Source organism: Talpa europaea (genome assembly GCF_964194135.1).
Source record: "Talpa europaea genome assembly, chromosome: 9".
NCBI classification, from domain to species: Eukaryota; Metazoa; Chordata; class Mammalia; order Eulipotyphla; family Talpidae; genus Talpa; species Talpa europaea.
In genome coordinates this window covers 27,323,378-27,347,245 of record NC_140076.1, presented here as the reverse complement: position 1 = coordinate 27,347,245, position 23,868 = coordinate 27,323,378, and the positions used below count along the sequence as shown (strand labels likewise).

At 43.7% G+C, this 23,868-nt stretch overlaps 1 protein-coding gene across 6 annotated transcripts in view; it reads left to right on the top strand.

Annotated features, from left to right (window-relative positions):
* The window catches only part of ERI3 (ERI1 exoribonuclease family member 3), a gene marked incomplete at both ends in the record, with an annotated part of 123,041 nt that overhangs the window by 1,905 nt on the left and 97,268 nt on the right, over positions 1-23,868 (top strand). For 4 of the 6 annotated variants that reach the window (XM_084242910.1, XM_084242909.1, XM_084242907.1 and 1 more), the window contains 2 exons: positions 186-261; positions 11,314-11,591. The exons of 1 other annotated variant lie outside the window; for it this stretch is intronic. In XM_084242910.1, the coding sequence (XP_084099036.1) occupies positions 186-261; positions 11,314-11,591 (354 nt within the window). The remainder of the gene's footprint in view (positions 1-185; positions 262-11,313; positions 11,592-23,868) is intronic. One more of the 6 variants, XM_084242911.1, reaches the window with a different exon arrangement.

Below are 23,868 nucleotides of genomic sequence, written 5' to 3'. Positions count from 1 at the left end.
ATTACTAGTAGCTTTGGAAAGCTCTCTAGAAGCGTTCTCACACAGATAGTTATTATCCCAAAGTAGTTTGAGTTTAGGAGTTGAAATGTAGTATGGTTCTTAAATAGTTTTAAACAGTAGCCCTCTGGGGGATATGGATTGTATATTGAAATAGACTTGTTGCAGAGTTGTGTATTTATCCACAGCATTGGGGCTTTCCAGCTCTCACAGAGCCTTCAGCGTCCCCAGCTGCCAATCTTGGCATCTTCGAAGTAAGGAGAGGTGAGAATCCTGTTGCATGGTCAAATTTGTCTTGACTTCTTTTTATGACTGTTTGGACTTGGAGGGTGGGGGGGCTGGAGGCCATTACAGATTATATTTTCTCTAGCTTTTTCTGATAAGGCATCACACGCTCAAAGATTACCAAAATGTGCCCAAAGTCTATAAAGTGGTGAATGTTGGAGGTGGGGGGGTCAAGATTCTCATGTTCTGTCATAGTTTCTTATGGGCATCACATGAGCACCTGCATTAGGTTAGGGTGGTTGAATAGAGCCAGAACGGTTCTTTAGCCTGAGAAATATACATCTTAAGGCATTTGACCAAGACCTTTGGGAATCTTGATTTAATTTGGATTGTGGGTCATCCTTAGATGGATGGTTAGTCTCAGGTTATCTCCATAATTAGAAAAATCAGGGATTGCGTAAAAAGTGGGTTCTGATGATTGGTAAATAGGATCTCAGAGGTTGGTTGTTCAGTAACTAAGGGCCAGACACTTTCTAGGTTACAGGATTGTAGTGGTGGACACGATAGCCTCTGTCCCTAATGCCAAAGAGCTTACAAAATCATGGGAGAGATATATAGTAAAGAAGCAATTATGATACACCCTGTGAATGCTATAAGGCAAGTGGATGTTTTGGAAGTTCTCAGAAGGGTCCCCAACCCTGACTGGTGCGCTCAGGGAAAGTTCCAGAGGAAGTAACCTTAGCCAGAATTAGATGAAGATAAGAGGTACCACGTGTGAAGATCAGAGCTTTGTTGAGTTTAGGAAACTGCAGTTGAGTATAATTGAAACATAATGGGCAGGGAGGCAGGAGAATATGGTGAGAAATGAAGCAGTAGAGGTAAACAGAGGCCAGGGCCTTAATAAGCTCTTAGGATTAGACTGGTGGTTGGGGAAGGAAAAGACATTAAAATAGGTCAGCAAAATTTTCCTGTAAATTTTTAGACTTTGTGAGTCTAATTCTTTAGCTCTACTATTGCAGCATAAAAGGAGCCATACATAGTACAAAAAATAAATGAGCATGTCTGTATTACTATAAAAACAGGTGGCAAGCTAGATTTGGCCCCTGGTCCATAGTTTGTCAACCCTTAGATCAGACTATCATAACAGCAGTAAGAAACTATTTTAAGCAATGGATTAACATTAGGTTTGTGTCTTAGAAAGTTTGCTCAGATTTCAGTATTAAGAATGGATTGAAGACGACTATGCTAGAGGCAAAGAGACTGACCATGACAGTTACATGCATAGCATTTTATATGGCAAATATAGCCTTTGAGGCTGTATTTTGACCCTTAAAAATGGAATATAACTGAATCTTTGCATATTTGTGTATAATGGTTCTCTTTGCTAATTTCTTGCTGTCAGAGTTTAAAGGATGTCCATCAAAGAATGTGTTGGTGATGCCACCATCTATTTTGCAGACTGGAAAAGATGTAGGGAGGAAAAATTGGGATTAGAATGAATGGAAAAGTTTTTTGGCAACAATTTTCTCCTGAAAGAAATAGGGAATAAATGAAGCCCTGATAGGGATCTTGGCCATAGGGCTCATGCCTTAATGCCAATTGCCTTGAACTTGACACATTATCCACAAAGAGGAGGACCCATTTTCCTGTGCTTTCCAGGGAATTGCTATAGATGTCCTACTCATCTTTCCTTTTGTTGCTTCTAGCAAGCCAATGACCTTTTCCTGGTTTTGGGGAGAAAGTTTTGGGGAGTTCAGTGTGATGGGTATGTGTCAGGGGGACCAAATGAAATATGTGTTGAATGTTCAGTGAATTTTCTTGCAAGCCCCAGTGTATTTGTATCTCTGAAGGAAAGTCTACAGATTTCTGAGACTAGTGTTTTTATGAGCTCTCTGAATTTGCTTTCCTTTCTCTGGTATGGAGATAATGGGACATCTAGGGTTGGCAGAAAGCAGCACAGGGTTTTGCTTGCTTTGTTACTAATATTTTACAGATAACTTTAAAAAGCAACCAGCAATTGGGCGAGTTGACTTGGTATGTTTCGGGTCCTCACAGTTGTCACAGTGGCCATATGATAGAAATATATGCCCTGGTACTGGTAGCCAGCAGACAGGGGAGGAAATTGCAAGTAATGCAAGGCACCTCTCTTCATAATGGAACATTTTCAGACAGCAGGAGTCCCATTCCAAATCCCAGAATGTTCTTCAGGGTGGACTTTAGCCCCAACACTATCAATGAAATGAATTGAGTGAGCAGCTATCCGAAAGAAATTCACCAAAGTGTGACCAGTCATTTCTTTCTGTCTGTTGGGGTCATTTGTTAGTGTTGCCACCCTTGTGGCCCTGCATCTCTGTAAAATGTCTCGCAAATGTTTGCTTATTACTTTTCACCACCACTCTGGGAGGTGGGTCAGGTGGTCAGCTTTATTGTCCCTGCTACTCATAAAAGGAAACTGAGGCTCAAGAAGGTTAAGTGTGCGGCCTGAGGTCATGCTGTGAGGTACAGCAGTCAGAGCTCGCGCACATTTGCCTCCAGATGAAATTGTGTTGGTTTATTGCTGTGATTTCTCTTCCTTTGAGTGAGAGATGTGTAGTCATTGCAGAACTGCAGTCTGATGCATGCCTTGTCCAGATCTGCTAGGCTTGATTTGGGTCCCACTGTATCTATTTGGTCCTGTTGGGTTTTAATCGGTGACTGCTAGGACCAGGCCTATTGGGAAGCAGATTCCCTTTGGGTCACTGTTTTTAGCCTGTCCTCCTTTGGGGACATTCTTGGGGGAGCCTCGGGTTACAAGAGATTGCTTTGATATGTTCAAAATTGTGCCTTGTGCCCCACAGCTACAGGTAAAATCAAAAAGCGGATAATTTATGGGAGTGTCAGAGCTGGCCGCTGGCACCTCAGGAGGCCATTAGTATGCTTGTTCAGACCCTCTGTGTCCTTGCAATTGATTCCTCTTTGCATGAGCTTGATTTGGGAAGCTGTAGATCTGTGGGTAGTGATTGGATGTGACAGTCCAAACACCGGTCCCTAAATTAATCCTTTTAATAGTATTCCAGCACCAAGGCAATTCTCTCTCTCTCTCTCTCTCTCTCTCTCTCTCTCCTCTCTTACTGGAGAAGACAGAACAGGATGGGCTGGAAGGTGAGAGAAGAAAGAAGAAGAAGCTTTGCTTGGTGTTTAGGCTCTGCTCTGTTTTAACATGTCTGAGCATGTTCATTCAGCATACCATCACTCTTTGTGCCTGGTCCTGTGCTGGGTGCTGAGAATACAGAAATGAATAAAATGTGGTCCTTGCCCTTGAGAATCTATGTCTTAACTCAATGTTTCTCAGACTTTTAAAATACATGCATTATTAAGACTTAAAAAATGAAAAAACTTACACTTTTCTATAATGCACCATAATACATTCAATTCTTTAAAATGTATCAAAGGGTCTGGCAAAAAATAAGTCAATAAATTATGTCAAGTATGCTTTTACACACACACACACGCACGCACGCACGCATGCACGCACACATTTGTACCTGCTATCTTTCATCCTTTCACCTAGCTCCTTGGAAATTACTGGTAACAGGAGAAACAAATAACTAAAATCTTACTGTAATATGTGTGATACATGAGTTTTATATATATATGTCTATGTACAGTGAAAAGTATACAGGTATATGTGAGATTAAAGTTACCAAATAGGAATGAATTATGCTACTGGATGACCTTTAAGCAATTGACTTTATGGTGGAGTCTCAGGGAAAGTTACTAAAAAGGGGAGATTGAGCTAGAAGTTGAAGAAGTAGTGATGTATTTGCTGGACGTACATTCCAAAACAGGCAGGAGCATTTGCCAAGGAACAGATTTGTAAAAGGAAACAGCTCATTTGGGGCCCTGAGCAAGAACTAGTTGTAACCTGCTGCTTGCCAGTTTCTTTATGACATCAGAAGATTTGCTCCTCTGAAATTGTGTTTGAAAGGAAGTTTTGGGTTCCTTGGATTGCAGTCATTATAATCCAAAATACCCCTTCCTGTTTCTTCTTTTTATACCCAGGATGGCAATTTGTTTTTCTTGTTAAAATAAAAAAATAACAAATTTGGATGATTCGGACAGGCAGTTGCTGTGGTTGAGTTACTTTTAGTTAAAGTTATAGCTTACCTCACAAGAAAAACTGAAATTGATATGCTTGGTTAGCCTTACAACTAATGGGGAAATCAGTAAAGTGAGGGAGGTTGGGCTCGCAAACATGGGAAAAGAAGAAAAGGGCCCTGAAGAGTCGAGTGCCTCTGAGCCTCAGCTTCCCCACGTGTAAAATGGGAATACTGTTGTCCACAGTGTTTGATATTTGGGAGAATTAGATGAGATGAAATATGTAGATCACCAATGTAGTAGATTTTTAGAAAATTGTGTTATGTCCTCTTTCTCATGTAATTATAATAACTTTTATTGAGTTCTTTCTGTTGTGCAAAGCACTTTACAAAGACGTATTACTATAGCTATTTTTACAAAGAATATGTAGTGGAGGCAGGAGTTAACTTGGGTTTGTCTGATACCCATGTTTTAACAACTACACTTGTGATTCCTTGTTTCTATACCAAATCCATCTTGGAAGCAGGGGTATGGAAGGCTCTGTGTACCTCTCCTCTAGGTGAATACTGTCTGCAAGTGTGGCGGTGCTTAAAGTAAAGAGAGTACCGTGCTGTTACCCTCCCTCCATTTCTTGCTGTTTGTGGGGTGTTAGGAAAGAAACTCCTTCATGTGTGATGGGGTCACAGCTGACTTGCAGAACATTTCAGAGAGATGTTTTCCAGCTTTGGCCCCTGAAAGGAGGTTGCCCAAGCTATTGGGAGTGGCATATGGGTCACCAAACAGTGGGCAAATCATAGTCATTTTTTTATGTGCTGCCTTGAGCTGCTGAGACAGGCCAGTTGAAGGGGAAAGTGAGCTTCCTGTGGCTTGTGATGTCACCATCAGAATTTGGAATTCCTGAAGGTCTTTAGTGACTTTAACTCTGCTGATAGTTTGGAATTGGTAATTGCTTCTGCTGCTATGTGAGCTCTCTTCCCTAGCGCTGCCTCATAGCAGAAGCAGCTAAAGCTACAGGTCAAGGGAGTGACAGGTTGGAGAGAGAGTGTTTAGAAAAGGTGATGACCCAGCTTTAGAGTTCCTGCTTCCATTCCACTTTGGGGCCATAGGGAAGTCCTATAAAGTTCCAGGGCATGTCAAACTTTGTTCTTTCTCAACCTCTAGCCTGCCACCCGCAGGCCCCTGTTCTCCACTGAGACTCCAGAGAAGGCTGTGGGAGGTGAGGCCTGCGCCTTGTGTGGGAGCAGTGACCCAAAACCCTGTCCTGTGAGTCAGGAGCTCTGTGTTTGATTCCTTCTGTTTCTTGCTATGTGAACTTTGGCTAGTCCTTTCTCCTTTGGGGCTTAGTTTCCCTGGCTGGCTGGATTGTGTCTCCTCTTAGGTTATCTTTCATCTTTGATAGTCTGATTTTCACAGAAAGTACTGTGGCAATAAGGATGCATTCATTAGATTGAAGATTACAACTTTTGAAGGCATGTAGTTTATAATTTTCCCAGGCTATTTTTAGCTGCCTCAGACAGTGCCTGTGACTAAGTGAGTTCCACACAGGTGTTACTGTGTTCTGGTGCTGCCTCTGTGACCCAGGTACTGAGCACTTGTGCTCCTGAAGGTTAGAGTGGGGTACAGAGGTGCCCTGGGATTGGGAACTGGGGAAGCTGTTGCTGTCCCTGGTACTTCCAGTCAGCTGAACTGAGAAACTGCCTCCTAGGCCTTGGTTTTCTCTGGAGTGTATCCCTACCTCCCTGTCTGGTTTCTAATGGAATGGATAGAATCCAGGGGTGGTACAAACCTTTACCTTTCTCAAAGATCCCAAGTCTGTGTAGTTGGGATGATGAGGTAGGAGTAGACCCCATATTTCATGATGGGTTTCTCTTTTATCCCCCAGGCTCCCCTAGCCTGTGTATGTGGATATTAAAGGATGGCCCCCTCCCTTCACTCTCCCTTCCCCCCTCCAGTAATGGAAGGCTATAAAATGTCTATTTACCCAAGACACCAAAATGACTCCTCTGTGGTTCCACTAATCTGGTGATTTGGTGCTTCTCTGGTCTCTCAGGTAAATACAGATTGAGGCTTTTTATAAAGGCATATTATTTCCCTCATTAAATGTGTGTTTTGGCACATGTGTTATTTACCTGACCGACAGTAATGGCTGCAGAGGAGCCATTGGTGTCTATTGTGTAAATACTGTGCACAGAGACCATTCTCCAGGGGCTGTGGCGCAGGCCTGTTTCTCCAAATGGGGCTGGCCCATGGCAGTCCCTGTGTACCCCTCCCTGGTCTCTGATGGGGGGCTGGTCCCTTCATTTCAAGGAGACAATCATTCACTTTTCTTTTTGCCATAGGCTACTTACTACCTTTAATTTGCTAGAAGGAAAATAGTGTCTGAGTATAAGTAAATGTGTATAAATCTCAGGCTCTGGTGATAGTGCGCAGAAATTCATGAATCATAAGCTGTTTCTTTTGAGTTCTGCCCCTCAACCAGCTACTTGAAGTCCTAGTTGATGGTACAAGTTATAGACACAGATTCTGCGAACTTGTGACTGAAGTGTAAAGAGGTCAGTAGAAAAGGGAAATCCCTAAGATGCGGGAGGGTGCAAGGGCCAGGGAGGAGCCAGTGCAGGGGTATTTCCTGAGAAGGCACTAAAGGTGACAGCAGTGTCAGTGAAGGGGCGCTGAGTGAGGGCTCTTATGGAGACTAGATGCTTTAAGGGCTTGCTTTTTGCTGCCACCTGCAAGAGGAGAGCACGCAGCCTACCTTTTCTGGGCAGTACCAGGAGATGGCTCCCAAACAGCCCGTATGCGCTGTTTCTTTCCTTTAAAAAACCAACCAACAAACATAAAAAAAACCACATTGAATATGGATTTGTAAAAAAAAAAAATTAAAGTTTGAAATATGCCAAAAATGGAAGTACAATAACAGAATTTTATTCCTGAACCATTCAGGAGTTAAATTGCGGACCTAACACCCCACCAGTCTGAATATTTTACAGGCATTTCCTACATGGAAGACCATTTGCTACCGAACCACAATGCAACCATCAAAACCAGGAACTTAACATTGATATGTTACCTCCATTTAATCCTCAAAACCCATTTAAGGTTTGCCGATTGTGCCAGTAATGTTCTTTAGCAAAATGATCCAGTTCAGAATCCTGCATGGCATTGAGTTATCAAGTCTCTCTAATCTCCTTTATACTTTCTTCAATAAACCTTCCTTGACACTCATGACCTTGAGACTTTTAAAGATTACACACTGGTTATTGTGTAGCCTGTGCCCTGTTAGGGTTTGTCTGATACTTTCTCCTGGTTAGGTTCAAGTTATGCATCTTCTGTAAGAACTTCACAAAAATGACACTTTGTTTTTCTCTTTGCATCTTATCTTATGGTGCATAATTTTGATTTGCCCCATTATTGATGATGTTAATTTTTATCATTTGATTAAGGTGATGTCTGCCAGGCTTCTCTCCATCGCAGACTTACTCCCTGTTATAATTAATAAGCATTCTATGGGGAGATACTTTGAAACTAGGTAAATATCCCTTATTAAACTAATTTTATATATTTATTTATATTATTTATATCTATGAATCATTGTTTCCCTTTTTATTCAGTGCATTATAATCCATTAATGTCATTATTTATTTGCCACTGGGAGCCCCTTCAACCTGGCTTCTGCATACTTTTAATGTGTACCCATTATTCTTTGAGCATTTTTTTACTTTCTGCCACAAGTTATTCCAGGCTTATCTTGCACTTTTCCTGCCTCAGCCCCAGCATCAGCCATTTCTCCAAAGAGCTCTGGTTCATTAAGTGCATCATGTTATTTAGAAGGCAACTGGGTGGTAAACATGCTCGTTGCTATTGAGTGTTGCTCCAAAACTAATCCTTTCAGTGGACAGAGAAAAATGTATTTGCATATATATTTGTGTGTATGCACACTCACATATATACATACACCAACATCTAGCTTTTTTTTTTAAAGATTTATTTTTTATTTATTTATACAAGCACTGGGTACAGTCAGAAGCGCGGGAGGGTGAGAGAATTCGCCAGAGCGGGGAGCAGAGCAGGCAGAACGACCGAAGTACACTGCTTAGGGGAGCAGCGGGCGTCAGGAGAGGTCTGCGCGCCATGTGGGATCCTCCTCCAGTGGCGGGGGAGCAGCCGGGGATCGAGCCGGCACTGCAGAGGCTGTGGGCAGCTTCACAACCCAGCGCTCAACCACTGCGTCACCGGAGAGGCCCTAGCTTTATTTTTGTTGTATTATATATATGTCAGAAGCCATGAGTTCACATTGTTATCTCCAATTCCAATTTGACACCACAGATTATTCCCTTTCCATATTTTAATTCCATCCTCTGTGAGAAACTTTTTTCTCATTACCCTTAGTATAGTACCTCTCTAATTAATCTCTCATTTTTGCCATGGTCTTTTCCCCTCTTGGGTGCTTCTTTTACCCTGTCCACGACTCCTCACATCAGATGCATATCATTCCCCCGCCACAGATCCCTTCCACAGCCAACATGAAATCTGACACGCTACCTCATACCTCCCTGCCTCTGCATGGATGTCCTCCTTCCTTGCTTACGCTTGAGTAACCCTCCATCCCCACTCCCTGATTCTCTTGACTCCAACTGGTATAGACACAGCTTCCTTAGCCACAACTAATGGCTCTAAAGTTATTAGATTGAATTTTTAGGAAGGAAAGAATGGCCTTCTGTTTCTGGACTGAAGCTGAACTTTGTTGTTAAAAGTAAGGGAAGTATGGAAACCAGAGACTGGTGACATGTAGAAGCCTGGTCTCCTAAGACTTTCTGTAAGAGAACTTTTTTGATGTAGATGTAGACAGAAAGACCTTTAGCCATTAATATATTATTCATGAGAGGAGATAGGATATGTATATAGCATGTTCTATGGATGGTCCAGAGCATTCTAGGGATGCAGAAGCAGTTAATGTTATCCTGAGGTTGCTTATGCATTAATTGGCTTTATAGACCCAAAGTATGGGAATCCAGGCTTGCCTAGGTGGGCATAGCCCAATTAGATAATAGTGGTAATAATAGTAAGCTCATACTGAGCTTTATGTGCCAGACACTGCAGTTGGTGCTTTACATGTGTCCTCTCATTTCATTCTCATTTAAGGAATAGATACTGTAATTACAGGTGAGGAAAAACAGCTTTTCCAAGATGCCATGGCGAATAAATGGGAAAGCCAGCATTCAAATCTGGAGGTCCTTCTTAATTGCTATGCTTAGTTGCCTTAGCATTTGGTAGAAGGGGTCCGATTGACTCTATATGCACTTTATACACTGCATAGGCATATTGGAGAATGTTAAGACTCTCAAAAGCACATATGTATGTCCTGATTTCAAAAGGTTACAAAAGAATTCTAGGGCCCTGAGAGACTTAAGGTCCAAGTTAGCATGTGAAATCTGAGCAGACTGGTATCTCCCACCTCAGCAAGACTTTCATACTATTCAGGAGTGAAGAGTTCTTTTGAATTCTGGCCTTCAAAAGGATAATAGTCCCCTTTGCCTTTCCAAGGGATTCCATGATGAAACACAAAGCACCCTTTGTCTACTCTGGGCTGAGGAGTTTGGGCTGTGTTTTTGGAGAAGCCGTTAAGCTGTGGTGAAAATAAGTACTATGATGATGTAGGATCCATGAAGAATTTAAAGTTCTTTCCAGTCTTAGCTCCACTAAGCCAAGGACTCTCACTATAGGGATGGGAAATTGTGGACTCACACTATCGTGTAGCCTAACAAATATGGAGGCAAGTGAGCACAGCTCCTTCAGTGAGTCAGGGGAGAGCTGGGATGAGAAGTGAACTTGGCATCGTCCATATCCACTTGGGTAGTAGTGACCTCATTGCCTTTGAGTGTGTTCAAAACATCACAGGCTTGTTCGGGGAGCAAGCAGCCTTTCAGAGGCAAACTTTTGGCCTTTTTGGACCTGGGCTTCCAAAGGCATAAACTATGGCCATTTCTGTATTGAGCAGTGAGGTTTCTTGTTCGATTTTGAAAATTATAATTGAGGAGACTTGGGTACAAAAGGGTGACAAACAACATTCCTGCCTTGGTTCTGTTTTGGGGGGAGGACAGAGAAGGGAAAGCTTGAGTTATTTGTGAGTAAAACTTAGGCTTTGATTTTTATATTTAGTTGGCCCTTTTGAGAAGCAGACGTTCTGCAGATTTAAAGGGAAAACTTGAAAAGTGATTTGGATTTTTTTTTTTTTTGCACATGTTCACTCAGAAAACTTTACTAGACTTTTAGCAATGCTCCTATTACTGCCACATCTGGGTTTTCTCTCTTTCTCCCCTATTTAAAAAAGTCCTGCAGTCATTCAGGGCTTCTAGGAGAGAGTGAGTCTAAAGGCAGCAAATGGGAAAGCCTGAGGCTGTTGCCACCTGTGCTCTCCAGGCTTCATTCATTCCCCCAGGGTGCTGCTTACTGGTGTGGGGGCTGGGGAATCACCATAATATCTTGAGCAAGCTCCTCAGTGATCGACTCCGTTCCCCGTGGTACTGTAAGGAGAGTATGAAGATGATGTCAAAAGCTAGGGGGCATAGGAGCTAAGGAGAGAATCTTGGATATTTTTTGCTGTTTGAGTCTGCTTCACTCTCAGGACTGATTGTGCAACTGGGTCGCCTCATGTTACTGTGGGAACCTTAGCTTTAATGTTAACTGTTGCCACCTGAGAAGTGACCATAGAATTTTTCACTCTTCTTGAACTGTAGAGCTCCATGTAAAGATGAAGGCCCAGATTGCATGTTGTTTTGAGGATGATCTGGGAGACTCAGAATTGTCATAATGCTGCAGGTGCCAGTATTAGGGTCTTGAACTTCATAATGAATACTGTGATTTAGAAATGGGTCCCAGAGACACTGGGGAGTGGTTCATGTTGTGTGAATATACTGAAGACTAGCTGGAACAGGGCCACAGTGGGAGGGGAGTAACCCAGGCTCTCTGTCTTTTTTTTTTTCTTTGTCTTTTTTTTTTTAACTTTCCTCCCCTAAGTTTTAGATGCTTCTGGATGTTCAATGCTAGCACCTTTACAGACTGGAGCAGCTCGATTTTCTTCATATTTACTTTCAAGAGCAAGAAAAGTGCTGGGCTCCCACTTATTTTCTCCCTGTGGTGTTCCGGAGTTCTGCTCCATATCCACCAGAAAGCTGGCGGCCCACGGCTTTGGCGCATCCATGTCGACAATGGTGTCCTTCCCTCTCCAGAGGTATCACTACTTTTTAGTGCTGGACTTTGAGGCCACGTGCGACAAACCACAGATTCATCCTCAGGTAACTTGCATCATTACTTCAGAAAAAAGTGGGGTGGGCAAGGAGGGAGGGAAGATAATAGTCTTGTTTTTGGGACCCTGAGGAACTTTCTCATGTCTTCCTTTAGCTATTCATCTGGAACTCCTGCCTAGGAAATGGGATTTGACTCAAGCTTGCTGGGGTAAGACCTCAGGTAGCCCTGAGAAGTCTCTGGAGTGAAGTAGGCACATTGCTTCCTCTGGTCGCAGCCTTTGGGAATCAAAATATTTCTTTCTGTCCCATCCTTCCTCTGTCCTTTTCCTTCCCACCTTCTATCTGCTACTGCAGCATGTTCTTTTAAAGAATGCTGGGTAGTCAGCCTCCAAGATGGCCCACGGTGAACCTTGCCTCCTGATGTTTACACCCTTGGTAGTTCTCCTCCCTCACTGAGTCAGAGCTAGTCCTGTATAACCAAAACAACACAGTGGGAAGGAGCGAAGTCATAAAAGGCATGAAGTCCTTGTTCTTTTGGATCACTTGTTCTAGAGGGAGCTAGTTGCCATACTGTGAGGAACCTCACACAGCCCTGTGGAGAGATACATGTATGTAAGAACCAAGGCTCTTAGATTAAAGCCAGTGCCAACTTTCATGTCATGTTTCTTGGTGCTATCTTGGAAGTAATCCACCAGCTCCAGTCAGAACTTGGAGATAGCCACAGCCCCGGTCGACATCTGACTTCAACCTCAGGATGAACCAGACTGGTCATTTGCGCCACTTCCAAATTCTTGTCTCACAGGATGGAGACAAGGCAGATATGTTAAGCCATCAGGTTTTGGGACAATTTGCTATATGCAGCACTATATAACCTGAACACGTACCATTGTTGGTCTGTTGGAAAGGAAAATCTCTTTGTTTGCTTATTTTTCTTAGTTACCAACTGTGTTCAGAGACCTTTTACCTTTAAGGTAGTATTGCCAGAATGCTTGAATTAACAGTGGAGGGGTACCTATGCTAGATGATATTCAAGTACTTGGTGTTTGTATGGAAGGAATGACTGGGGGCCGATGTGACTGTTGTAGTGTGGGGGCTTGGGCATGCCTGGCACTAGGACTGTACTCTTCCCTGTGGGGCTACATTATGAGGTGTATAATTTCAGATGTGTAGACGTGTTGGTCTGGGAGCAATGTTAAGTAGGAGGGAGAAAAGGAGATGGGTGGTATCAGGCATTTTGGAGATGGGAGGAATGGGGAACTTTCCAAGAAAAATTGGTTTCGTTTCTTATGGGTTTTATTTCCACCAAGGGGGGGGGGGGGTCTATCTTTAGAATAGTGGCTATTTTCCAGAAAGCAGCTATCACAATGCCTTTAGCTCTTCCATTCTCCTCTCTTCTTTCTTATTTGCCCTTAAAGTAGTGGTCTGCCTCCAGGGCATTAGAATCATGCCTTTAGACTTGGTAAGATTGTAGCTGGATGTGGAGAATGTCCTCAGGAAAGGAACTTTACATAAAAGGAAATGGACTTGGGAGCTCTCTGTGCTGCACTTTCTTAGCCTCTTGCTCCTGCTTCTGCTGTAGAGTTAACTTCTTTGCCAACCCAAACTACCAGATATTCTGGGTGGTGGGTGGGGTGTTGGTTATATAGATTCTCCTCAATTGGGAATCAGGGAATCAGCAATATATCATTTTCTCCTACTGACATAAAATTTCAGTCACTGAGTAAGCCCCAGTAGGACCTGAGTCTATAATCCAACACATCTCTTTTTCTTGTGATTCATTCCCCTTCTGTACCTCATGATTGCTTGGCTCCTTCCTTATGGCATTTACTGCTTTCTCCTTCCTGGCTTATGCCTATATAGGTTTGTTTTGGAACTTTCAGTAAGATTATATGCTCAGATAATTATACAGTTCTGTTCTCTTGCCCTACAGAGGGTCCTGCCAATGTTGCTGAAGGTGAAGTCTGATTCATGTCTCAATTTGGTCTGTCAATATCACCTTTCATCTTTCTTTCAAGGGCATTATTATTTATTTACTTATTTATTTATTGCAATTCTGAAAGACATAATGCAGTAGATATTTAAGTCACTTGTATCATCAACTTCCTCACCAGACTTAGGAACCGAGGCCTTCCAGACATAGGTTGAAGTAGGGCTTCATGCTGTTTACCAGAATCTGGGTCTGATTATAGATTATCTCCAGAATCAATGAACCCTGATGATGTGATTCCAAGGGCACTTAAGGAATTGGCTGCCCTGGTTCATTATTAGCTAAGCATTAGCTGTTGCTTTAGAGAACTCTGGAAGAAGCATTTGCTGTCTTGCTTATCTTTAAAAGGGGAATACGAATGATCTTGGAAATTATAGACCCGTTAGTTTACTGTGATTCCAGAGAAGATACTTGACCTGATCGTCAGATAATCAATCAGCAAACAGCTGGAAGAGCATAGGGTACTGAGTAATAACTTACATGGGTTTGTGAAGAAGAGCAAATCCTGTCAGATCAATCTAACTTCTTGCTGTGACATAGTGATAGATTTGAGTGGATCTAGGGCAAGTGATAAATGTAATGCATCTCTACTTCATTAAGCCTCCACAATGCTGTGATCAACAGGTAGGAAGGTGCACTTGGGACCAGACAACTCCAGTGGACTACCCATTGGACCACTCTCAGCAAGGAAGGGATGGGAAGCTTAGGAGTGACTTGAGATTTGTTGTTAGTGGCAGCTTAAACTATCCCTTCTCCCTTTTAAAAAAGAAATCTTCTCTGAAGTTTGCAGGTAGCAGGATCCTGATCCTGATAGGATTCAGAGAAAACCTGGAAGTTGGGTTGATGAAGTTGTCAGTTCCAGATAGGACAGTGTCCTTCAGCAGAGGTCATCATAGGTCAGGTTTTTTCTGGGATCTCTGTTTTTAGGTTCTCTGGCCAACAAGAGCAGTGGAATCTTTGGAAAAGCTCAGGATAAGAGGAGCAAAAATCATTAGAGGTGCAAAAACAGGGCTTCAAAAGAAAGAAAATAAATCAAATATAGTTTTAATGACTAGTTTCTTGTCCAGGCTACATAAGTTCATTGTATGGGAATAATTGTTTCAAGGAGTATAATAACTTGCTCTTTGTTTTATTTTTTTAAAGATCTATTTATTTATACAAGAACTGGTGTACAGACCAGAGGCGTGGGAGGGTGAGAGAATTTACCAGAGACAGAGCAGGGAGAAGAACAGGCAGATGGACTGAAGACACTGCTGAGAGGAGCAGCAGGCGCGCACCATGTGGGTATCTCCCTGGCCCGTGCTGCGAGACTGTAGATAGCGTCACAGCGTGGCACTCAACCCGTTGCACCACCAGGGAGGCCCAACTTGCTCTTTATTTTAATAAGGACAAAATTGAACTTAAAGGGAAGGAGGAAAGATTGAGATTTGGGATGCAATGAATTTCTACATAAGACAGGAAAAGGACTAGAATGTACAAGTTAGATTATTCTTCCCTAGTGCTGTATCAGAATGATTTGACATCTGTCCACTTGACAGGGATACTTTATGGGCCAGATCTGCGTGCCCCCTGGGAATGGGTGTGGGACTGTGGATCAGAGCCATCCCAGCTTCCCTGCTGTTCTGCAGGCTCCCAGGAGCTTTCAGTGTTCCAGGCCTCTGCATGGTACATGTCTTACCAGAGTATGTTTACCCCTCAGGTGTATAGGAGACAGAAACAGGTTTGGGGCTGGGGCCAGGGCCAGGGCCTATCTGGAGGCTTGGCGTGAGGTCCATTTCTTTCACCTTTTGTTGGTTTTCAGAAGTCCCTGAGTCAGCTTATTGGGACTATCCTAAAGGAATGCCATCATGAAAAACTAACAGGTGTAAGTTCTGTTGTACTTGGGTGAGTAATAATGTTAGTTATAAACATGGTAAAACATCTGGTATTTTCCATTTGTCATCATTTTTACTGTTTATTTTTGTACTTTGTTCAGCTAGGTGAAACTGGAGTGGTCGGTTTGCCAGTAATAGGCTTTCACTTTCTGGGCTTTGCACTCATTTTGTTTTACATGTTGCAATTCAGATTAACATGATAGGTATTGGTTGAGTGTGAGACTGCTTTTCATTTGAAAACATTTTTTTTCACTTACATGTTACTGTAGGTGGTTTAAAATGCTTTAAGAGTTTCTAATTTTGAGGAACAAGATTCCTTTCTTGCTTTAGGAGTTGTTTCCTGATAGAGAAGTAGGTTTTTATCTGCTTTTAGGAGAATTGTGGCTCCTTTGTCCTCCCTCGCAGGAGTTTTGTTGCTCATTTTGGTGTGGATGTGCATCAAATGATGGCTGTTGCGACCTCAAGGCCCAGGGAGCAGCCTGAAAGCTTTGGTGGGATCTTTAATTGTGCATCTTTAACCCGAGGGCAATTTCTCTCACCACCTCCGTGTTCAGTAAAGACCAAAGCAAATGTAAGTGAGGAAAATGAGGTGTAGGCCACAGCACCTGGGGAGGAGGAAGTAACCTCGGCTGTCTGGACAGCCGGGGAGGGGCAGCCTAGCTCCCCCCATCTGGGAGCAGATGTCCTGCCTGCTGCCACCCTCCTTCCCTGAGACCCCTCTGGCTTCCGCCAGATCCCTGGGCGCAATCTTTCTCACAGCTCACATCAGCCCTGCGGACTGTTTCCCTTCTCATCTGTATTCCAGTGCCCATAACTTTGGAGAAAAATGACCTTTGAGGTTGAGGTTTTCTAGTGTTTGGTCTTTGTCCACGGGGGCTTTTTTTCTTTTCTTTTTTTTTAAAGGAACCCTTGAAAAGACTCCATCTGCATTTTGAGTTAGAACTATGAGTAAAGGAGTTTCTCTTTTATAGAAAATTGTCCAGATGCTGGGTTATTTTGGGAGGGCAGGGCTGGGGGAGGGTTGATGGTGACAAGAGGAGGAATGATGTAGAAGAGGCATTTGTAGGATGTCAGTATGACTTAGAGCTGGCACATCATTATTAGTCTTTTGTGAGAGAGACATTTTGGAAAACTTTACAGGAAATTGGTTAAGATTTTTACAAATCAAACTCTATTGATTCCCTTCTCCATTCAAGACTGAGAGGCAGGGCTGCCCTCCCCCCTTCCTGCGACCCAATGCACTGTTCTTGTTCCATATTCAGCTTCTTTCCTTTTTTCTACCCTTGGTTCCTGCACACTCCAAGTGGATGGGAAGGCAGTTCCCTAGAGAGAGGACCCACCCTGCCCTCCCCGTCGTAGTTGATGGAGCTCCTCCAGGCAGGCCTGTTAGTGGGAGAGCCCAGTTGTTGGGCTGTGGTCCCTCTGCCTGGGGCCCCAGTCAGCCTGCACTGTTTTCTATACAGACAGGCAAAGGCGCTGGTGCTATTCTTCTAAACTGGGAAATGAAATGCAAAACCGACGTTAATGTAACATTATGGTTGAGATTAAATGCACCAAAATCAGGAAATTCAAAGTTATGCTTCCCACAGCAACTATAACTCAGCCTCATCTGGCGTGTGTAGTATTTTGTGTTAGTGCGGATGGTATTATATGTTAAGACATTAAAGTTAACACCATAAGCAGAGCACAAAATGCTTGAGGGGGCTGAGTTATGACGACTGTGTAAGCTGTAAGTGTTCTCGTACAGGCTCCCGAGTCCTGGAATAATTTTTCCTCTGCCCATCAGACCAATTATTGCCTTTCCTTTTAGTTATATCTCTGCTTTAATACATCTCTTCTTCCAGGGTCACCATAAATGAAATCCTCTCTTGGTGGCCGGTGATGGTGGTGGGAATGGGGCAGCTCCCGAGGCTCTTTTGTCTTTTTGTTGCGGCTACCATAAATATGATGTCTCCCCTCAAAGCCCCCATCCTCCCCAGGCTGCTGTGTCCTGGTGGTCCCTCATAAGCTTGGGCCTCCCCGGACTCTCACTGTGCCTCTCACTGTTGCTCCCTGAATGGGAACAAGCATTTGCTGTGTTTGGGTCTTGGCCCTGATGTAACTTCACGTGAAAGCCGAAGGGCCTTTCTTTATTTAGAGCAGACATAGCAATGTGGAAGTAAAATATACATCTTGGGGAGTGGAGCACTGATGCATGGTGGTGCTGCCTTGTGTGTTTGGCATAGCAGAGGCAGATCGAAGTGGGTTTATTTGCTCTTTTCAGACTGCTTCTCTACCTTCCCCAGGGTTTGTACCTTTTAGCTGCCACTGTGTGTAGTTAGGCTATGGAGTTGCCTGGGGGTGGGACCAGAAACTTCCCTTGGGGAGCACTGGGTCACTAGTAACAAAATCACCACATAATTTAGTGCAAATCAGGAAACATTCTCTCCCTGCCCTCCCCCCTCCCCCAGCCTCTTATTATCCTGGTGGCCTCCCCAGGGCTGAGACAGCTGTTGGAATGCAGATTTTGTGAGATGCTGGGCTAAGGTTGGTGGTGGGGAAGAGCTCTAAAGAATAGGGCCATTGATAAATGGTGAATGAAATCAGGGACTGTAAACTAACAGTGACACTGAGCTGCCTTTTAAAAGTTTTTGTTGGACATGACAAAACCAACGAATGAGCAAAAGAATGGAGAAGAACCTCATGGTAACCACCTTAGGGGCAATGAAAAGATGTCTTTTTAGTCTTTGGATAGCAACTTCAAGCTCTGTGTTAGGTGCTGGGCATAGGAAGACAAGGAAGAAATGATCCCTACCTTCAAGGCGCTCATAGTCTAGGAGGGTAGACATGTGTGTAACCACTGTTAAGCTGTATGGAAACTACCCTCACACGGTTAAGTTCTTGGGGGCACAAAGGGGAATGATTCACCCTGCTCACCGTGTAGGGGGAGAGGTCACATAAGCTTCCTGTCTTGAGAAACTTGGGCTGAAGAGAGCATGAGGCCTTTCGGAACTGTTGGCAGGTGCTCATAGAGTAAGCCAGCATGAATTAGCCAAAGACTCAGAAAACTGACCTGGACTGCAGGCTTGGTTGTGGGAGTGTTGGAAATGTGGAAGAGAGAGAAATAAAGACTGTGAACCTGGCAAATATTTCATTGTTCACTTAGTAGGATTATCTGTGTCAGTTATTTTGTATTCCTCACATTTAAGCCGGAACGTTTTAATGGGGTGCTATGAGAGTATGAGGGCTAGAAGAGGTGTCAGAGAATTTTATCCAGTAAAATGTGGGCAAGAAGGGTGAGGGTCAAGGTAGAAATATGTAGGCTCAGAGGCACTGTCTGGGAGGGTGGATCTGATACCTCAGCTGCTGGGTCTCAAGAGAGGGGCATAGACTGGAGAGTGACATGACAGCCCTCTCCCCCAGAAGTACTGGGCTTTTGAATCTGGATCTGTTCGACATCCCGTGGGAAGACCAACCATCTAAGGACCGGGGAGGTTTACACTCATCAAACAGATAAACAGCTGACAGACTAGCCCTGAGAGAAGAGTAGAAGGATTAATGAAGAAGCAGGAGAACCTGGGTAACAAGGGAGGATTTGCTAGAGCAGAGATACCTGGGAGGTGGGGGTGGGAGTTGAGCTTTCCCTCCCAGCAGCAGCAACAGGTGCACAGAAAGAAAGCCAGCAGGCTGGAAAGGGGTTTGGGGGAGGGAGTGAAATCCAAGGGGTTGTTTTGGAGAAATCCATAGGCTTCTCTTCTCCCCTCCCCCATCCTGTCTTGTTTTTCCTCCCTTCTCTGTTGATTACATTTCTTACTTTGTAGACTGATCTCAGTCATTTGACATAAGGAAACTGATATTAGTAGATGCTTTCTCTATCTCTGTGTCTTGTTGGGAAAAAGGGTCCTGCATCATTTTGATTAAGATGCCATTGGGATGATTATTTTTTATTCTCTTATCCTGGGTGTTCACAATACTTAAAAAGCCCCCACAGTCATACATTTACGTGATGAGTTTTGAGCTTTAGCCATGAAAATTGAGTCACAGCCTAAAAGCCTGAAACAAGAGTTTCCCAGACTGACACTAACTCCCACCCCCACACCCCCCTCCAGGCTGGGAGGTCTGTAGCAGCAGGGTGAACAGGCAGAGAAAGGGTTGTGTATGTTGAGTGCTATCATGGGCAAAGTCCTGTTAGGTGCTGAGAGAATCAGAAAGGAGGTAAGTAGACTTAGACATCAGAGTAGTTTTTAATCTGAAGTAGCGGTACCTTGGAATGAGCTGCTGTTTTGGTCCTATCCCTGTTTATAGTAGGCCAGTGGGAGAACTGGGTCTTGGACTGCAAAACCGATCTGTTATATGAACGCTTCACCTCCATACAGTGCTGTGGTCAGTGTCCAGTCCTGGGGAGGTCCTTCCAGCCAAGGACTGGTCTGAAGGCTAAGTGCTGGCAAAGGCTCTTATTTGGAGATGCTGATGTTGCCGAAAGTAAAGTGGCATGCAGAGTCCACAGTGAGGTTGGGGGCAAAGTTAGTGAGCCAGAATAGGAAGTGTCACTATATTGTTGAGTGAAAGAGGACAGAAATAGATTTGCAAGCTTCAAGGGAATGGAGGGAAAGGTATTACAAGAGGTTAAAAATGGCTGTAGGGAAACTGGCTAGGAGGCATTCTTTGGAAGAGATGTTAGTGGGTTGGGCTAAGGTGGTGATGATGGGAATGTGTTGTAGCTTTTAGATGGGCTGGGCACAAAATGAGCTTGAGAACCACACTCTTATGTCTGCATTGTTCATGGGAGAGCTTTCCGGACTAATCGCATTAGAATGAAAGGCCAGCTGAAAGGCATTGGTAGTTAGTTGGGGGTGGAGGAAGTAATGACTGATGAATGGGCTGACACCTGCCATTTTTAGAAGACTAGAGAAAAATGCTGGGGAAGGCCTTAAAGGAAGTTCATGGTGATGGTGAAGAACGTGGTACTTGGTAATGTTGTCAGGAGTCCCCATCTTGGTGCTTCAGGATATTGTAGGATTTACTGTGATCCAATTCCAGATTTGTGGCGAGTTTTAGGCCTTTTCTCAGGAACCAAAATAGACCAGAGACGCTCCTGGCTCGTGCCGATAACAAGTGGTTTTTAGAGGAGAGATATCCAACTGTGCTTTTTGGTTTGTTTGGACAGAAAGAAGGTGTTTTTGTGTAGAGACTAGTGTGACGAGTGCTCTGTGGGTAGCCAGAGCCCTGGTCTCGACTTTATTCCCTAAGGGAGAAGGTCTTGCCACAAGAAGTCTGCCCACTTCCCTACCAGAGATGCGCCAATTTGATCTATAAAGTTTTGGGATGTGACATGCCAGCTTTTCTGCCCTGGCTCTTGGAGAATGAAATGTCTGGTGGCAAGAGCCAGGGTGGTTGGCAGAGCTAAATGGCTTGCCCCAGGTGCTTGAAAGTGGGCAGAGTGAGGGTTTGCTCTGAGAGGAGTTGGGAGTGTGGGCTCAATTCTAGGTCAGTATTTCTGTGATAAGGAGTTGGTCACCAGACTACACCTCTGCTATTCAAAGTGTGGTCTGAGAACCAGCAGCATCCTCATCTCCTGGGTGCTTGTTAGACCCTTCCACAGTGCTAAAAAGAATCTGTAATTTGAGAAGATCTTCAGGTAACTTAAGTCTGAAAAACACTGTTTGGATGGTCTAGACCACTGATTCTCAAACCAGCAAGCATCAAAAGCACCTGGAGGACGAACTGAAACAAACTGACTCCGTGCATCCCCATCAGGGTTTCTGATTCAGAAAGTCTGAGGTGGAGTGAAGAATTTGCATTTCTAATAAGTTCCCAGGTAATGGGATGCTGCCTAGGAGGGAAAATGCTTTGAGAACCACAGGCCACCTGAACCTTCTCATCAATAAAGTAGGGCAGTAATTCTTGCTTGCCCTACAGAAATGTTGCATAAAATGAGCCAATGTGTGAAAAAAATGTTCAGTGCATGTAGGCAGGATGTCAATCTGTCTATTGCTTGTTTACTGGTCAGTGATTTTTAAAATTACTGACACACCAGCACGGCTGTTTCCCTGTCTCACATCTGGCCGTCAGGTGTAGGCAGGGATCAGGAAATCTACAAACTGGTCCTTGGGTTGGAGACTTCTGTGAAGAGACCAGCAGCCTGGGGCTGAGGATGAAGATTACTGAGCAAGGCCCAGAAAACCAGCCAGCTTCCTTGGGCTCCTATACAAGTTGCCTGATCAGGACTCTGCTACTTCAGTGGGCCTGGGCCCATCTTGATCACCTGTTACTCATTCCACCTCTTTGTCCCCAGCTAGTAGATATTTAGTGCATTGACTGGGAAAGTGGTCTTGTTCTAACCAAGCCTAACTCTTCTTGTTATCCCAAACAAATGACATGACCTTTACCCACCTTGTTGGGCGATAAGCTAAATAGGCTTTGATTGCACGTGCTTGTGTCCCAGCGTGTAGACTCTGGATGTCCATGAGAGGAGCTGAGGTGGAGGCTGCTCTGATGAACATAACATAGCAGAGTGGTTCACAGCATGGATTCCAGAACTGTCCTCTGAATTTGATTCTAGTCTCCACCACCTCCCAGCAGTATGACTCACCTCGGGCAAGTTACTTGTGCTCTTTGTGCCTCACTTGTCTTATTGGCAGAATGGGGTTAACAATAGTACCAATCTTTAGAGGACTATGGGAGGGTGATACGTAAGTGCTAAGAACAGTGTCCGGCATGTAATTCCTCTGTGTATGTACTGGTTGGATTACTTCATGCTATTCTGACTCATGGCTTCTGTAAGCTGTTGGGATACAGCAGGTGGTTGGAGGCATACCCTGTTTTTCCAGGGAGCACAGGCCCCTGGAAAAAAGCCTTCAGGCCCTCTATCCACATAGTGGACAGAGCCATGGAGAGTTTTTCCTTCCTCTGGAAAGGTAAGCTAGACTTGGCACCCCTCCACTTCCATGCCCTTCCTTAGTGCTGCCTCTGGGAACCTCTCCTGCACACAACCTGAGGTTTGTTTAAATTAATTTCATGACAAATACATATGTAAGGTAGCTGCAGAGATATCACTTGTTACCATCTTGAAGGGTCAGCTTCACAGAGGCCACTAATATCTCAAGTTATTTACCACTGAGTATCTAGAAATGTTTGAACTGAGACTGGTTCAGTCATGTGCACATAGACGTACACAGGCATGTACACTCCTGGATGAGGGTGCAGTTTCTAAGACTTTTGAACTCCTGTATTTGTTGGCATTATATATATATATTTTTAAAAATTCAGATTTCAGTAAAAGTGAATTATAGTAATTCACTTTGCCCCCCCACCAAATAAAGAATAGCAGTGTCTATTTTCAGCTTCTTTTCTACATTTTAATTGCTTTGAGGTCTGTGGGGATGGGTGAAGAGGGACGCGTAGGTGAAAAATCAGCCTTTTAAAGCTCTGATTTTTTTACCCTTCCTTGTCCTGAAACTTTGAGCATCAGCTCTCATCTGTCAAAGTGTAAATCAGCAATTAAAACCCAAACAGCCAAATGCCAAAGATGACCCGAAGCACAAAGCAACTGACAAACAAGTCCGGACAAATCGACGGGTAATTTATAAGCTTTGCCCTAAAATCTAATTATTTGGCAATTCGAATTTGCAGCCAGCCAGGGCTCGGCAATAAATTTAACCCGCCATAAATTATTTAGGAGCAGGCTGTGGTGTAAATCAAAACCACGAGTGTTTGTTTAAGAAATAAGCTCCTTGTGCATAAAATGTCTTTTTTTTTTTTTTTGCAAGGGAAAAACTGTTAAGGAAACCATGTCCTGTTCTTTGCCGAGTGTTGCCCTCACTTATCCCTCTAACCTCCCCTCGTCCCTGTGGCCAGGAGGTTCCTGAATCCTTTGGAGAATGAGTCCACCTCTGCATGAGACTTTTATCCAAAAACCAAATATTTGGGTAAAACCCCTGTTCTTGTCAGGCACTATTTTTCTACCTCCTGGTTTGATGATGTTGCTCTTAGGTCTTACCGAACCTCTCTATGCAAAGGTGCATGCTTTTTGGAGTTTTCTTCAGAGGATGGAGGGAAGGGATAGATAAGTTGTCACTGTTTCTAAATTGAAGGAATTCCAATTCCTAGACTGAGAGGGGAAAGCCATGAAAAATGCCCTAATCATACCCTGATTTCAGACAGGAACACAGCAACATCAGCTCAGGTAAAGGAAAAGCTGGGCTTTGGAGAAAAGGTCTGTAAGAACCCTACATTGTTAAAACCACTGTCTCATTGTCTAGAAATTCCAACAGTCTGATCTAAGGTCCCTTCTACTTAAAATCCTTCTGTTGTTCTGTCTTCTGATATAATCTTATCACTGCAGATATTTTAGTTGAAAACTGTTGGAATATCCTGAAAGCAACCTACACTTCTATTTCTTGTAATCTACTAATTGAGGGTGTGAAGTTTCATTTGAAATGCTGTTCCGTTTTTGTCCCTGGTTTATCAGAAAAATCACTGGGGT